The 14,439-nt window shown below is 52.2% G+C and overlaps 1 protein-coding gene across 7 annotated transcripts in view; it reads right to left on the reverse strand.

The window, feature by feature from the left end:
• The window catches only part of LOC115104411 (regulatory-associated protein of mTOR), a 219,809-nt gene that overhangs the window by 88,392 nt on the left and 116,978 nt on the right, over positions 1-14,439 (reverse strand). For all 7 annotated transcript variants that reach the window (XM_065006273.1, XM_065006277.1, XM_065006274.1 and 4 more), the window contains exons 9-11: positions 13,734-13,834; positions 11,572-11,716; positions 6,043-6,118 (exon numbers count right to left, since the gene is read on the reverse strand). In XM_065006273.1, the coding sequence (XP_064862345.1) occupies positions 6,043-6,118; positions 11,572-11,716; positions 13,734-13,834 (322 nt within the window). The remainder of the gene's footprint in view (positions 1-6,042; positions 6,119-11,571; positions 11,717-13,733; positions 13,835-14,439) is intronic.

Consider the following 14,439-nt stretch of genomic DNA (forward strand, 5'->3'; position numbering starts at 1 on the left):
CAGGGAGAGTGGGAAACAGACAGGGGAGAGTTGGGAAACAGACAGGGGAGAGTGGGAAACAGACAGGGGAGAGTGGGAACAGACAGGGGGGGAAACAGACAGGGGGAGAGTGGGAAACAGACAGGGGAGAGTGGGAAACAGACAGGGAGAGTGGGAAACAGACAGGGGAGAGTGGGAAACAGACAGGGGGAGAGTGGGAAACAGACAGGGGAGAGTGGGAAACAGACAGGGGGAGAGTGGGAAACAGACAGGGGAGAGTGGGAAACAGACAGGGGGAGAGTGGGAAACAGACAGGGGAGAGTGGGGAAACAGACAGACAGACAGGGAGAGTGGGAAACAGACAGGGGAGAGGGAAACAGACAGGGAGGAGAGTGGGGAAACAGACAGGGGGAGAGTGGGAAACAGACAGGGGAGAGTGGGAAACAGACAGGGGGAGAGTGGGAAACAGACAGGGGAGAGTGGGAAACAGACAGGGGATATGGGAAACAGACAGGGGAGAGTGGGAAACAGACAGGGGAGAGTGGGAAACAGACAGGGGAGAGTGGGAAACAGACAGGGGAGAGTGGGAAAAGCAGGGGAGAGTGGGGAAACAGACAGGGGTGAAACAGACAGGAGAGTGGGAAACAGACAAGTGGGGAAACAGACAGCGGGAGAGTGGGAAACAGACAGGGGAGAGGGAAACAGACAGGAGAGTGGGGAAACAGACAGGGGAGAGTGGGAAACAGACAGGGGGAGTGGGAAACAGACAGGGGGAGAGTGGGAAACAGACAGGGGGAGAGTGGGAAACAGACAGGGGAGAGTGGGAAACAGACAAACTGGGAAACAGACAGGGGAGAGTGGGAAACCAGGGGAGAGTGGGAAACAAGGGGAGAGTGGGAAACAGACAGGGGAGAGTGGGAAACAGACAGGGGGAGAGTGGGAAACAGACAGGGGAGAGTGGGAAACAGACAGGGGGAAGTGGGAAACAGACAGGGGAGAGTGGGAAACAGACAGGGGAGAGTGGGAAACAGACAGCGGGGAGAGTGGGAAACAGACAGGGGGAGAGTGGGAAACAGACAGGGGAGATGGGAAACAGACAGGGGAGAGTGGGAAACAGACAGGGAGAGTGGGGAAACAGACAGGGGAAGTGGGAAACAGACAGGGGGAGAGTGGGAAACAGACCGAAACAGACAGGAGAGTGGGAAACAGACAGGGGAGAGTGGGAAACAGACAGGGGAGAGTGGGGAAACAGACAGGGGAGAGTGGGAAACAGACAGGGGGAGTGGGAAACAGACAGGGGAGAGTGGGAAACAGTGGGAAACAGACAGAGTATGGGGAGAGTGGGGAAACAGACAGGGGAGATAGGGGAGAGTTGGGGAGAGTGGGAAACAGACATGGGGAGAGTGGGAAACAGACATGGGGAGAGTGGGAAACAGACATGGGGAGAGTGGGAAACAGACAGGGGAGAGTGGGAAACAGACAGGGGGAGAGTGGGAAACAGACAGGGGAGAGTGGGAAACAGACAGGGGAGAGTGGGAAACAGACAGGGGAGAGGGGAAACAGGGGAGAGTGGGAAACAGACAGGGGAGAGTGGGGAAACAGACAGCGGGAGAGTGGGAAACAGACAGGGGAGAGTGGGAAACAGACAGGGGAGAGTGGGAAACAGACAGGGGAGAGTGGGAAACAGACAGGGGAGAGTGGGAAACAGACAGGGGAGAGTGGGGAAACAGACAGGGGTTTGTGGGAAACAGACAGGGGGAGAGTGGGAAACAGACAGGGGAGAGTGGGAAACAGACAGGGGGAGAGTGGGAAACAGACAGGGGAGGGAAACAGACAGGGAGAGGGGAAACAGACAGGGGAGAGGGGAAACAGACAGGGGGAGGGAAACAGACAGGGGAGGGAAAACAGACAGAGGAAGGAAACAGACAGGGAAGTGGGAAACAGACTGGGGAAACAGACAGGGAGAGGGAAACAGACAGGGGAGAGTGGGAAACAGACAGGGGGAGAAGGGAAACAGACAGGGGAGAGTGGGAAACAGACAGGGGGAGAGTGGGAAACAGACAGGGGAGAGTGGGGAAACAGACAGGGGGAGTGGGAAACAGACAGGAGAGTGGGAAACAGACAGTGGGGGGAGAGTGGGAAACAGACAGGGGGAGAGTGGGAAACAGAGAGGGAGAGTGGGAAACAGAGAGGGGGAGAGTGGGGAAACAGACATGGGAAACAGACAGGGGAGAGGAAACAGACAGGGGAGAGTGGAAACAGACAGGGGGAGAGTGAAACAGGCAGGGAGAGTGGGAAACAGGCAGAGAGTGGGAAACTGAGGGGAGAGTGGGAAACAGACAGGGAGAGTGGGAAACAGACAGGGGAGAGTGGGAAACAGACAGGGGGAGAGTGGGAAACAGACAGGGGAAGTGGGAAACAGACAGGGGGAGAGTGGGAAACAGACAGGGGAGAGTGGGAAACAGACAGGGGAGAGTGGGAAACAGACAGGGGAGAGTGGGAAACAGACAGGGGGAGAGTGGGGAAACAGACAGGGGGGAGAGGGGAAACAGACAGGGGAGAGTGGGAAACAGACAGGGGAGAGTGGGAAACAGACAGGGGAGAGTGGGAAACAGACAGGGGGAGAGGGGAAACAGACAGGGGGAGTGGGGAAACAGACAGGGGAGAGTGGGAAACAGACAGGGGAGAGTGGGAAACAGACAGGGGGAGAGTGGGAAACAGACAGGGGAGAGTGGAAACAGACAGGGGAGAGTGGGAAACAGACAGGGGGAGAGTGGGAAACAGACATGGGGAGAGGGGAAACAGACAGAGGGAGAGTGGGAAACAGACAGGGGAGAGTGGGAAACAGACAGGGGAGAGTGGGAAACAGACAGGGGGAGAGTGGGAAACAGACAGGGGAGAGGGAAACAGAGAGTGGGGAAACAGACAGGGGAGAGTGGGGAACAGACAGGGGGAGAGTGGGGAAACAGACAGGGGAGAGTGGGGAAACAGACAGGAGAGTGGGAAACAGACAGGGGGAGAGTGAGTGGGGAAACAGACAGGGGAGAGTGGGAAACAGACAGGGGGAGAGTGGGAAACAGACAGGGGGAGAGTGGGAAACAGACAGGGGAGAGTGGGAAACAGACAGGGGAGAGTGGGAAACAGACATGGGGAGAGGGAAACAGACATGGGGAGAGTGGGAAACAGACAGGGGGAGAGTGGGAAACAGACATGGGGAGAGTGGGAAACAGAAGGGGGAGAGTGGGAAACAGAGGGGAGAGTGGGAAACAGACAGGGGAGAGTGGGAAACAGACAGGGGAGAGTGGGAAACAGACAGGGGGAGAGTGGGGAAACAGACATGGGGAGAGTGGGAAACAGACAGGGGAGAGTGGGAAACAGACAGGGAGAGTGGGAAACAGACAGGGAGAGTGGGGAAACAGACAGGGAGAGTGGGAAACAGACAGGGGAGAGTGGGAAACAGACAGGGGAGTGGGAAACAGACAGGGGAGAGTGGGAAACAGACAGGGAGAGTGGGAAACAGACAGGGGGAGAGTGGGAAACAGACAGTGGGGGGGAGAGTGGGAAACAGACAGGGGAGAGTGGGAAACAGACAGGGGAGAGTGGGAAACAGACAGGGGAGAGGGGAAACAGACAGGGGGAGAGTGGGAAACAGACAGGGGAGAGTGGGACAGACAGGGGAGAGTGGGAAACAGACAGGGGGGAGAGTGGGAAACAGACAGGGGGAGAGTGGGAAACAGACAGGGGAGAGTGGGGAAACAGACAGGGGGAGAGTGGGGAAACAGACAGGGGAGAGGAAACAGACAGGGGAGAGTGGGAAACAGACAGGGGAGAGTGGGAAACAGACAGGGGAGAGTGGGGAAACAGACAGGGGAGAGTGGGGAAACAGACAGGGGAGAGTGGGAAACAGACAGGGGAGAGTGGGAAACAGACAGGGGAGAGTGGGAAACAGACAGGGGGAGAGTGGGAAACAGACAGGGGGAGAGTGGGAAACAGACAGACAGGGGAGAGTGGGAAACAGACAGGGGGAGAGTGGGAAACAGACAGGGGAGAGTGGGAAACAGACAGGGGAGAGTGGGAAACAGACAGTGGGAAACAGGGGAGAGTGGGAAACAGACAGGGGGAGAGTGGGAAACAGACAGGGGAGAGTGGGAAACAGACAGGGGAGAGTGGGAAACAGACAGGGGAGAGTGGGAAACAGACAGGGGAGAGTGGGGAAACAGACAGGGGAGAGTGGGAAACAGACAGGGGAGAGTGGGAAACAGACAGGGGAGAGTGGGAAACAGACAGGGGGAGAGTGGGAAACAGACAGGGGGAGTGTGGGAAACAGACAGGGAAACAGACAGGGGAGAGTGGGAAACAGACAGGGGAGAGTGAAACAGACAGGGAGAGTGGGAAACAGACAGGGGGAGAGTGGGAAACAGACAGGGGGAGAGTGGGAAACAGACAGGGGGAGAGTGGGAAACAGACAGGGGGAGAGTGGGAAACAGACAGAGGGAGAGTGGGAAACAGACAGAGGGAGAGTGGGAAACAGACAGAGGGAGAGTGGGAAACAGACAGAGGGAGAGTGGGAAACAGACAGAGGAGAGTGGGAAACAGACAGAGGGAGAGTGGGAAACAGACAGGGAGAGTGGGAAACAGACAGGGGAGAGTGGGAAACAGACAGAGGGAGAGTGGAAACAGACAGAGGAGAGTGGGAAACAGACAGGGGGAGAGTGGGAAACAGACAGACAGGGGGAGAGTGGGAAACAGACAGGGGAGAGTGGGAAACAGACAGAGGGAGAGTGGGAAACAGACAGAGGGAGAGTGGGAAACAGACAGAGGGAGAGTGGGAAACACACAGAGGGAGAGTGGGAAACACACAGAGGGAGAGTGGGAAACACACAGAGGGAGAGTGGGAAACACACAGAGGGAGAGTGGGAAACACACAGAGGGAGAGTGGGAAACACACAGAGGGAGAGTGGGAAACACACAGAGGGAGAGTGGGAAACACACAGAGGGAGAGTGGGAAACACACAGAGGGAGAGTGGGAAACACACAGAGGGAGTTCAAGTAAAGACGGCATAGATAGAGGGAGGAAAAGAGAGATGGGAGAATTCAGAAGATGGCGGTAGACGGCGTAAGGAGCCCTGACACAACCCCTGGTAATAATCGGATGTTTTCACAATCAGCGTTTCTACCCCTGCCTGGCCCAGGGTTCCCCCCCAGAGAGATTGGGAATTCAATATTACACCATAAAGGTTTGCTAAATTTTTGTAGCTCGTCTGGACAGACCGACTATTCTATTTCTACAGGGAGCTGCAACAACGCATATTTTATGACCAACTCAAGTTCAATCTCTGGGTATATAACACATTTGTATTTGATTCGATATTTCTGTAGAAAAGCACAGAGGAAGGCGGTATACGGCAGGGCAGCACGTACTGTAGTGTACAATTCATACCAGCCAAACTGACCCCAAAAGATGATGCGCCGACTACCACAGTGGGGAACTTTCAGGCTTGTGTTGTAAATATCTTATAATGAATGATGGAGTTGCAGTGACTGGACAAGTAGCCCCAGATGGGTTTACCAGGATGGAGTGATATGATGATATTATGCCTGACATTTCACCCCTGCATCCACTGGCTCAGACGGGTAATAGGGTGATACACTGACAGGGCCGGGGAGAGTGTTTGTGATGAATCAGTGGAAATAAAATGGATATTTTAACTCACAGAAGTGCCAAAGTTACCCGGGTAAATAAAAATGAAAGTGAAAGAACTTGAAAGTGTGTAGTCAGACTAGTCAACCTGAAGTGACCGACAGCCATCCGTCAGCGAGTGGGGTTATTTATCAGTGAGGTGTCAAATTGTATCCACAGCATACAGGGCAATTTATCTTAACGCCTGAGAGCTATTCAAATACTTTTTCAGTGTGGCCCCGCGGGACCTTGGCGGAGACAGAATTTGGACACCAGGCAAAATGAGTTTAAGACCCCTGACACAGACAAACACATGACTAGGTCCCAAAGTTACAGAGGAACCCGCACTGATAAATGGAAAACACACACACACACACACTCACCCTGAAGGCGGTGCCCTCCTCAATGATGGTGGGCAGCTGAGAGAGACAGATGTCCACAGCCAGGTCCCATGCCTGCCTGTAGAGGAGCGATGCAGACACACACACATTAGGCATCAACAACCCAAATGTCCAACACACACACACACAGACTGTCCTAGAGAGGAAAGCATTGAGGCTTTGATCCATTCCAAAGTGTTCTCCCTGGTCATCATGTTTAATTCATATTGTTACATAACACACATCAAACCCGCTTTACTGCTGCACTCTCACCAACCTTACCCTATCCGCCCACCCCCTCTTCCCCTATCCGCCCACCCCCTCTTCCCTATCCGCCCATCCCCCTCTTCCCCTATCCGCCATCCCCCTCTTCCCCTATCCGCCCACCCCCTCTTCCCTATCCGCCATCCCCCTCTTCCCCTATCCGCCATCCCCCTCTTCCCCTATCCGCCCCCCCCCTCTATCCGCCATCCCCCTCTTCCCTATCCGCCCATCCCCCTCTTCCCTATCCGCCCACCCCCTCTTCCCCTATCCGCCATCCCCCTCTTCCCCTATCCGCCCACCCCCTCTTCCCCTATCCGCCCATCCCCCTCTTCCCCTATCCGCCATCCCCCTCTTCCCTATCCGCCATCCCCCTCTTCCCCTATCCGCCAACCCCCTCTTCCCTATCCGCCATCCCCCTCTTCCCCTATCCGCCATCCCCCTCTTCCCTATCCGCCAACCCCCTCTTCCCTATCCGCCAACCCCCTTTTCCCCTATCCGCCAACCCCCTCTTCCCCTATTCGCCAACCCCCTCTTCCCCTATCCGCCAACCCCCTTTCCCTATTTGTTCTGAGGCAGCACTTGGGGTCTGCAGCTAAGGGGTTTGTCCTCTGGTTAGAAAGTGCTGTGCCACAAGAGACTCTGGAGTTCGCACCCAGGCTCTGTCGCAGCTCTTCCCCTATCCGCCATCCCCTCTTCCCCTATCCGCCATCCCCTCTTCCCCATCCCCCTCTTCCCCTATCCGCCATCCCCCTCTTCCCCTATCCGCCAACCCCCCTCTTCCCTATCCGCCATCCCCCTCTTCCCCTATCCGCCATCCCCCTCTTCCCTATCCGCCCTCCCCCTCTTCCCCTATCCGCCCACCCCCTCTTCCCCTATCCGCCCACCCCCTCTTCCCTATCCGCCATCCCCCTCTTCCCCTATCCGCCATCCCCCTCTTCCCCTATCCGCCATCCCCCTCTTCCCCTATCCGCCATCCCCCTCTTCCCTATCCGCCCACCCCCTCTTCCCCTATCCGCCATCCCCCTCTTCCCTATCCGCCATCCCCCTCTTCCCCTATCCGCCATCCCCCACCCCCTCTTCCCCTATCCATCCCCCTCTTCCCATCCCCCTCTTCCCCTATCCGCCATCCCCCTATTCCCCTATCCGCCCATCCCCCTCTTCCCCTATCCGCCCACCCCCTCTTCCCTATCCGCCACCCCCTATTCCCCTATCCGCCCATCCCCCTCTTCCCCTATCCGCCCACCCCCTCTTCCCCTATCCGCCATCCCCCTCTTCCCCTATCCCCTATCCGCCATCCCCCTCTTCCCCTATCCGCCATCCCCCTCTTCCCTATCCGCCATCCCCCCTCTTCCCCCTATCCGCCCACCCCCTCTTCCCCTATCCGCCATCCCCCCTCTTCCCCTATCCGCCATCCCCCTCTTCCCCTATCCGCCCACCCCCTCTTCCCCTATCCGCCATCCCCCTCTTCCCCTATCCGCCCCACCCCCTCTTCCCCTATCCACCATCCCCCTCTTCCCCTATCCGCCCATCCCCCTCTTCCCCTATCCGCCCATCCCCCTCTTCCCTATCCGACCACCCCCTCTTCCCCTATCCGCCCTCCCCCTCTTCCCCTATCCGCCCACCCCCTCTTCCCCTATCCGCCCACCCCCTCTTCCCCTATCCGCCATCCCCCTCTTCCCCTATCCGCCCATCCCCCTCTTCCCCTATCCGCCCATCCCCCTCTTCCCCTATCCGCCATCCCCCCTCTTCCCCTATCCGCCAACCCCCTCTTCCCCTATCCGCCATCCCCCTCTTCCCCTATCCGCCATCCCCCTCTTCCCCTATCCATCCCCCCCTCTTCCCTATCCGCCAACCCCCTCTTCCCCTATCCGCCAACCCCCTCTTCCCCTATCCGCCAATCCCCCTCTTCCCTATCCTTAACCCCCCTCTTCCCCTATCCGCCCCCCTCTTCCCTATCCGCCAACCCCCTTTTCCCCTATCCGCCAACCCCCTCTTCCCTATTCGCCAACCCCCCTCTTCCCCTATCCGCCAACCCCCTTTCCCCTATTTGTTCTGAGGCAGCACTTGGGGTCAGCAGCTAAGGGGTTTGTCCTCTGGTTAGAAAGTGCTGTGCCACAAGAGACTCTGGGTTCGCACCCAGGCTCTGTCGCAGCCGGCCGCGACCAGGAGATCCGTGGGGCGACGCACAATTGGCCTAGCGTCGTCCGGGTTAGGTAGCCAGGTGCACGGTGTTCGGAAGCAGTTCGGCTTGGTTGGGTTGTGTATCGGAGGATGCATGGCTCTCGACCTTCGTCTCTCCCGAGCCCGTACGGGAGTTGTAGCGATCAGACAAGATAGTAGCTACTAACAATTGGATACCACGAAATTGGGGAGAAAAAGGGGGTAAAAAATAATAATAATAAAGTGCAGGAATTTAGCATTTGGTTGACGAATGCAACAATACTCAACGTTACAGATTTGTTCAGTCATTGAACGCAACTAAGAACACTGTCTTTGCCTATTCCATCCAGGTAACAGAGGAATCCAAGATAAATGACCAATACACTTCTCTACGGAGAAAGATATTTCCCTAGTCAAAGGATCCTAGATGCTAGTTATAATCTATGTAGAATACAAATCATCATATCATTCACATAACAGTGTGCATTCAATATTCAGATCAGGTATAAATATCTGTAATCCCAGTGCATGAATATATCAAATATATGAAACATCTGGAATCAGTAGAGTCAAGCAGACAAACATTCGTTCGGCGACAAAAAAACCCATCTCTCTTGCTGTTAGTATCAGTTTGGGAAGTGAGTGAAAAGTGACATGAAACGCGATTGGGATTTGTTATGGGGTGAGGGGTGTGTGACGGCCGCAGGTAACTTAGCGGTTAAGAATCTCCGAGCCGTCGTTCAAAACATCTGTCATTGCTGCTGCGAACCGCATCACAAGAGCAACGCCAAAGAAGAGACGTGTAAAACAATTGACATCATTGATGCAATTTCAATGTCGTTTGAGTTGCTTTGTGTATCACTAAATTAGCTTGAGATGATTTTACTGCAACACTGCTCACTGCATCCAAGTTGCAAGACATAGGCGTGTCAAAGAGCTGTCAGTCAAGGTCGAGCTCATGAATAATAAACTCCCCGCCCACAAAGTCTTGTCTTTTCAAACTTCCTGGTAGTTAGCCATGAGATTAAAAGTACTTTTTTCGCACGTTTTCAGCATTTCTTTCCAAAGCAAATATTATAGGTGATATTTTAGTCACTCAAAAGGCTATTTTACATGGAAATCAGAATGACAGTTCGGGACCTTGGGACCTTTTAAGAAAGTGTGTATGAGGGTATTTGTGTCTAGTTGCTGACACTGCTATAGCTTCTACCTGCAGCAGAGCTGGGTGCAGCCGTAGAGGCCATACACCCCCACCACACACACCTGTCCCCAGCCAATTTAAATCCTAATAATGGCCCACTAACAAAGACACAACAAGAGCATTTTTAATAACACTTGCTGGTTATGTATGGACACGATCATCAATCAACACATTTCCCCAAACCCTCACTACTTCTAACCACCTCCACACTGTGTTTGTCTGCTTTTCTGTGTCTCTTACTCTGTCCCCTACACACTTCCTATCAGTCTCTCTCCTCCACTGTTTCTTCCTTCCTTCACTGCCATCTAGCTACCTCAACACCTATCAGTCTCTCTCCTCCACTGTTTCTTCCTTCCTTTACTGCTATCTAGCTACCTCAACACTTCCTATCAGTCTCTCTCCTCCACTGTTTCTTCCTTCCTTTACTACTATCTAGCTACCTCAACACCTATCAGTCGCTCTCCTCCACTGTTTCTTCCTTCCTTTACTGCTATCTAGCTACCTCAACACCTATCAGTCTCTCTCCTCCACTGTTTCTTCCTTCCTTCCTTTACTGCTACCTCAACACCTATCAGTCTCTCTCCTCCACTGTTTCTTCCTTCCTTTACTGCTATCTAGCTACCTCAACACCTATCAGTCTCTCTCCTCCACTGTTTCTTCCTTCCTTTACTGCTATCTAGCTACCTCAACACTTCTCTCCTCCACTGTTTCTTCCTTCCTTCCTTTACTGCTACCTCCACTGTCTCTCTTCTGTTTCCTTCCTTCCTTTACTGCTATCTAGCTACCTCAACACCTATCAGTCTCTCTCCTCCACTGTTTCTTCCTTCCTTTATTGCTATCTAGCTACCTCAACACTTCCTATCAGTCTCTCTCCTCCACTGTTTCTTCCTTCCTTCCTTCCTTTACTGCTATCTAGCTACCTCAACACTTCCTATCAGTCTCTCTCCTCCACTGTTTCTTCCTTCCTTCACTGCCATCTAGCTACCTCAACACCTATCAATCTCTCTCCTCCACTGTTTCTTCCTTCCTTTACTGCTATCTAGCTACCTCAACACTTCCTATCAGTCTCTCTCCTCCACTGTTTTTTCCTTCCTTTACTACTATCTAGCTACCTCAACACCTATCAGTCTCTCTCCTCCACTGTTTCTTCCTTCCTTTACTGCTATCTAGCTACCTCAACACCTAGCAGTCTCTCTCCTCCACTGTTTCTTCCTTCCTTCACTGCCATCTAGCTACCTCAACACTTCCTATCAGTCTCTCTCCTCCACTGTTTCTTCCTTCCTTCCTTTACTGCTACCTCAACACCCATCAGTCTCTCTCCTCCACTGTTTCTTCCTTCCTTTACTGCTATCTAGCTACCTCAACACCTATCAGTCTCTCTCCTCCACTGTTTCTTCCTTCCTTTACTGCTATCTAGCTACCTCAACACTTCCTATCAGTCTCTCTCCTCCACTGTTTCTTCCTTCCTTTACTGCTATCTAGCTACCTCAACACTTCCTATCAGTCTCTCCTCCACTCTTTCTTGCCACCCCTTGTTCTCCTTTGACTTCTTTCTTCCCCTCCCTCCACATTCTCTTTCTGTGCTTCCTTTCTTGCTGGCTCAAGCATCTCTTTAGAGCTGTGATGGGGTGTAGTAACACAAAGGGAAAATTATTCCGTGCTATTTAATGTCTTCTCAAGAAGAGAAAACGGAGGCAATAAGAGATGAAAACAGGCGATCGCTCACTCAAGAGGCTTTCAGCAACAACACTCCCCCCAACTAATGCTTTTCGCGACCGATGGTGGAAAAACACACAAAAGGATTTTGCAGACAGTTTTCAACATGCATCTAATGAATGGACAGACAGTAGATTGAATAGAAAAAGGCCAACAGAGAGAACGTGTGTGTGTGCGCCAGCACGTCTTACCACATGGCGTGCATGTACGTAGGTGGCAGGCGCGGACTGCTGACAGGGGTGCAGTTGTATGACCTCATTATCCTCTCGGCCAACAGGAAGTTGCGGAATAAACTGGCCACTAACAGGTCCTGACGAAAGAGCTTCTGGAACAGATCTAGAGAGAGAGAGAAAAAGGATGAGTAAGAGAAGAGAAGATTTTCAAATTTTGCACAAATAAAAAAAACACTTAAATATCACATTTACATAAGTATTCAGACCCTTTACTCAATACTTTGTTGAATCATTTTTGGCAGAGATTACAGTCTCAAGTCTTCCATTCTTCTCTGCTGATCCTCTCAAGCTCTGTCAGGTTGCTGCACAGCTATTTTCAGGTCTCTCCAGAGATGTTCGGTCGGGTTCAAGTCCAGACTCTGGCTGGGACACAAGGACATTCAGAGACTTGTTTCCAAAGCCACTCCTGCATTGACCTGGCTGTGTGCTTAGGGTCATTGCCCTGTTGGAAGGTGACCCTTTGCCCCAGTCTGAGGCCCTGAGCACTCTGGAGACGGTTTTCATCAAGGATCTCGCTGTACTTTGCTCCGTTCATCTTTCCCTCGATCCTGACCAGTCTCCCAGTCCCTGCCGCTCAACAACATCCCCACAGCCTGATGCTGCACCCACCATGCTTCACTGTAGGGATGGTGCCAGGTTTCCTCCAGAAGTGACGCTTGGCATTCAGGCCAAAGAGGTCAATCTGGGTTCTCATGGTCAGAGTCCTTTAGATGCCTTTTACTGAGGAGTGGCTTCCGTCTGGCCACTCTACCATAAAGGCCTGATTGGTGGAGTGCTGCAGAGGCTGATTAATTTATTGCAGTGCCGTATGGCTTCTGGGGCTTATCAGCCCATCACCACCGTTGTCTTTCTGGAAGGTTCTCCCATCTCCACAGAGGAACTCTGGAGCTCTGTCAGAGTGACCATCGAGTTCTTGGTCACCTCCCTGACATAGGCCATTCTACCCCGATTGCCCGGTCGGCCAGCTCTAGAAAGAGTCTTGGTGGTTCCAAACTTCTTCCATTTAAGAATGGAGGCCACTGGGTTCTTGGGGAACTTCAATCCTGCAGACATTTTTTGTTACCCTTCCCCAGATCTGTGCATCGACACAATCCTGTCTCGGAGCTGTACAGACAATTCCTTCAACCTCATAGCTCGGTTTTTGCTCTGACATGCACTAGCACCTGTGGGACCTTATATAGACAGGTGTGTGCCTTTCCAAATCATGTCAAATCAATTGAATTTACTACAGGTGGACTCCAATCAAGTTGTAGAAACATCAAGGTTGACCAATGGAAACAGGATGCACCTGAGCTCAATTTCGAGATGCATAAGCAAAGGGTCTGAATACTTATGTAAATAGGGTATCTATTTGTTAACTTTTTTATAAATCTGCAACAATTTTTAAAAACCTGTTTCTGTTTGGTCATTATGGGGTATTGTGTGTAGATTGTTTTATCATCAATGATTTGATCCATTTTAGAATAAGGCTGAAACGTAACAAAATGTGGAAAAGTCAATGGATCAATCCTTTCCGAATGTACTGTAGGTGTGTGCATTGTGTGTGTGTGCAGGCAGAGTGCCGTAGCAGCGCCAGATAGATCAAGGCAGGGGGCGGTAGTGACATTTTCAACTCTTATTATTAATTCATGCATTATCTCATTTAGTTTAATGGGGCCAGGTTGCTCCAGTGTTAATCCCCAACTAATGATAATAATTGGTGTGTGTGGGTGTGTGTGAGAGAGAGAGTGAGTCTGTCTGTCTGTCTGTGTATAAGTGTTTTGATTGCGGTGTGATTCGAGTGCATGTTCGCGTGCTTTTGTGTGTGACAGAGTGAGTGTGTGAGTATGTCTGTGTGAGAGTGTTTTGTGTGGTGAGGTGTGTGTGTGTGGTGGATTAGGTGTGCCGTGCCTTCATGAAGGAGATTCTCTGTGATGTAGGCTGATTAATGAATTGCAGTGCCGTATGGCTTCTGGGGCTTATCAGCCCATCACCACTGTTCTCCTCTCACATCACGACTCACATGAGTGTGAGTGAGTGAGAGATACTTTCTACTTGTCTGGGGGGCAACCTAGGTAGACACAGGGGTATGAGTGTGTGTGCTTGCATATACTCTCCCAAGCTCATGTGTGTGTGTGTACCTCTGGGCAGCACGTTCCAGGCGATAGTGTCAGTGATAGCAGTGAAGATCCAGTTGAGCTCTCCCAGAGGGGTGCGTCTGTCATTCAATCTCCCAGGTATCCTACACAACACCATAGGTAAGTCAGTAACATTAAGATAGAGGTAACTGCCAAAATAAAGGAAACACCAACATAAAGTGTCTTAATTGGGGGGGGGGCACCACGAGTCAGAACAGCTTCAATGCACCTTGGCATAGATTCCACAAGTGTCTGGAACTCTGTTGGAGGAATGCGACAATGGATATAAAGCAGTGTTCTATATATATATGGATGCAACACGATTCTTCCGTGAGAAAAATAATTTGGTGTTTTGTTGACGGTGGTGGAAAATGCTGTCTTAGGCGCCGCTCAAGAATCTCCCATAAGTGTTCAACTGGGTTGAGTTCTGGTGACTTGAGACGGCCATGGCATCATACATCGTTTTCATGCTCATCCAACCATTCAGTGAACACTCGTGCCCTGCGGAAGGGGGCATTATCATCCTATGGAGGCATAGCCATGGTAACCAAAATAATGGACTGAATAATGGTCTGCCCAGCATTTTTAAACACTTGTAAATGACTTAAGTCAGGAACCAAACCTGTGTGGAAGCATCTGTTTTTAATATACTTTGTATCCCTCATTTACTCAAGCATTTCCATTATTTTGGCAGACACCTGTATATTCC

The sequence above is a fragment of the Oncorhynchus nerka genome, linkage group LG21 (genome assembly GCF_034236695.1).
Source record: "Oncorhynchus nerka isolate Pitt River linkage group LG21, Oner_Uvic_2.0, whole genome shotgun sequence".
Classification (NCBI taxonomy): domain Eukaryota; kingdom Metazoa; phylum Chordata; class Actinopteri; order Salmoniformes; family Salmonidae; genus Oncorhynchus; species Oncorhynchus nerka.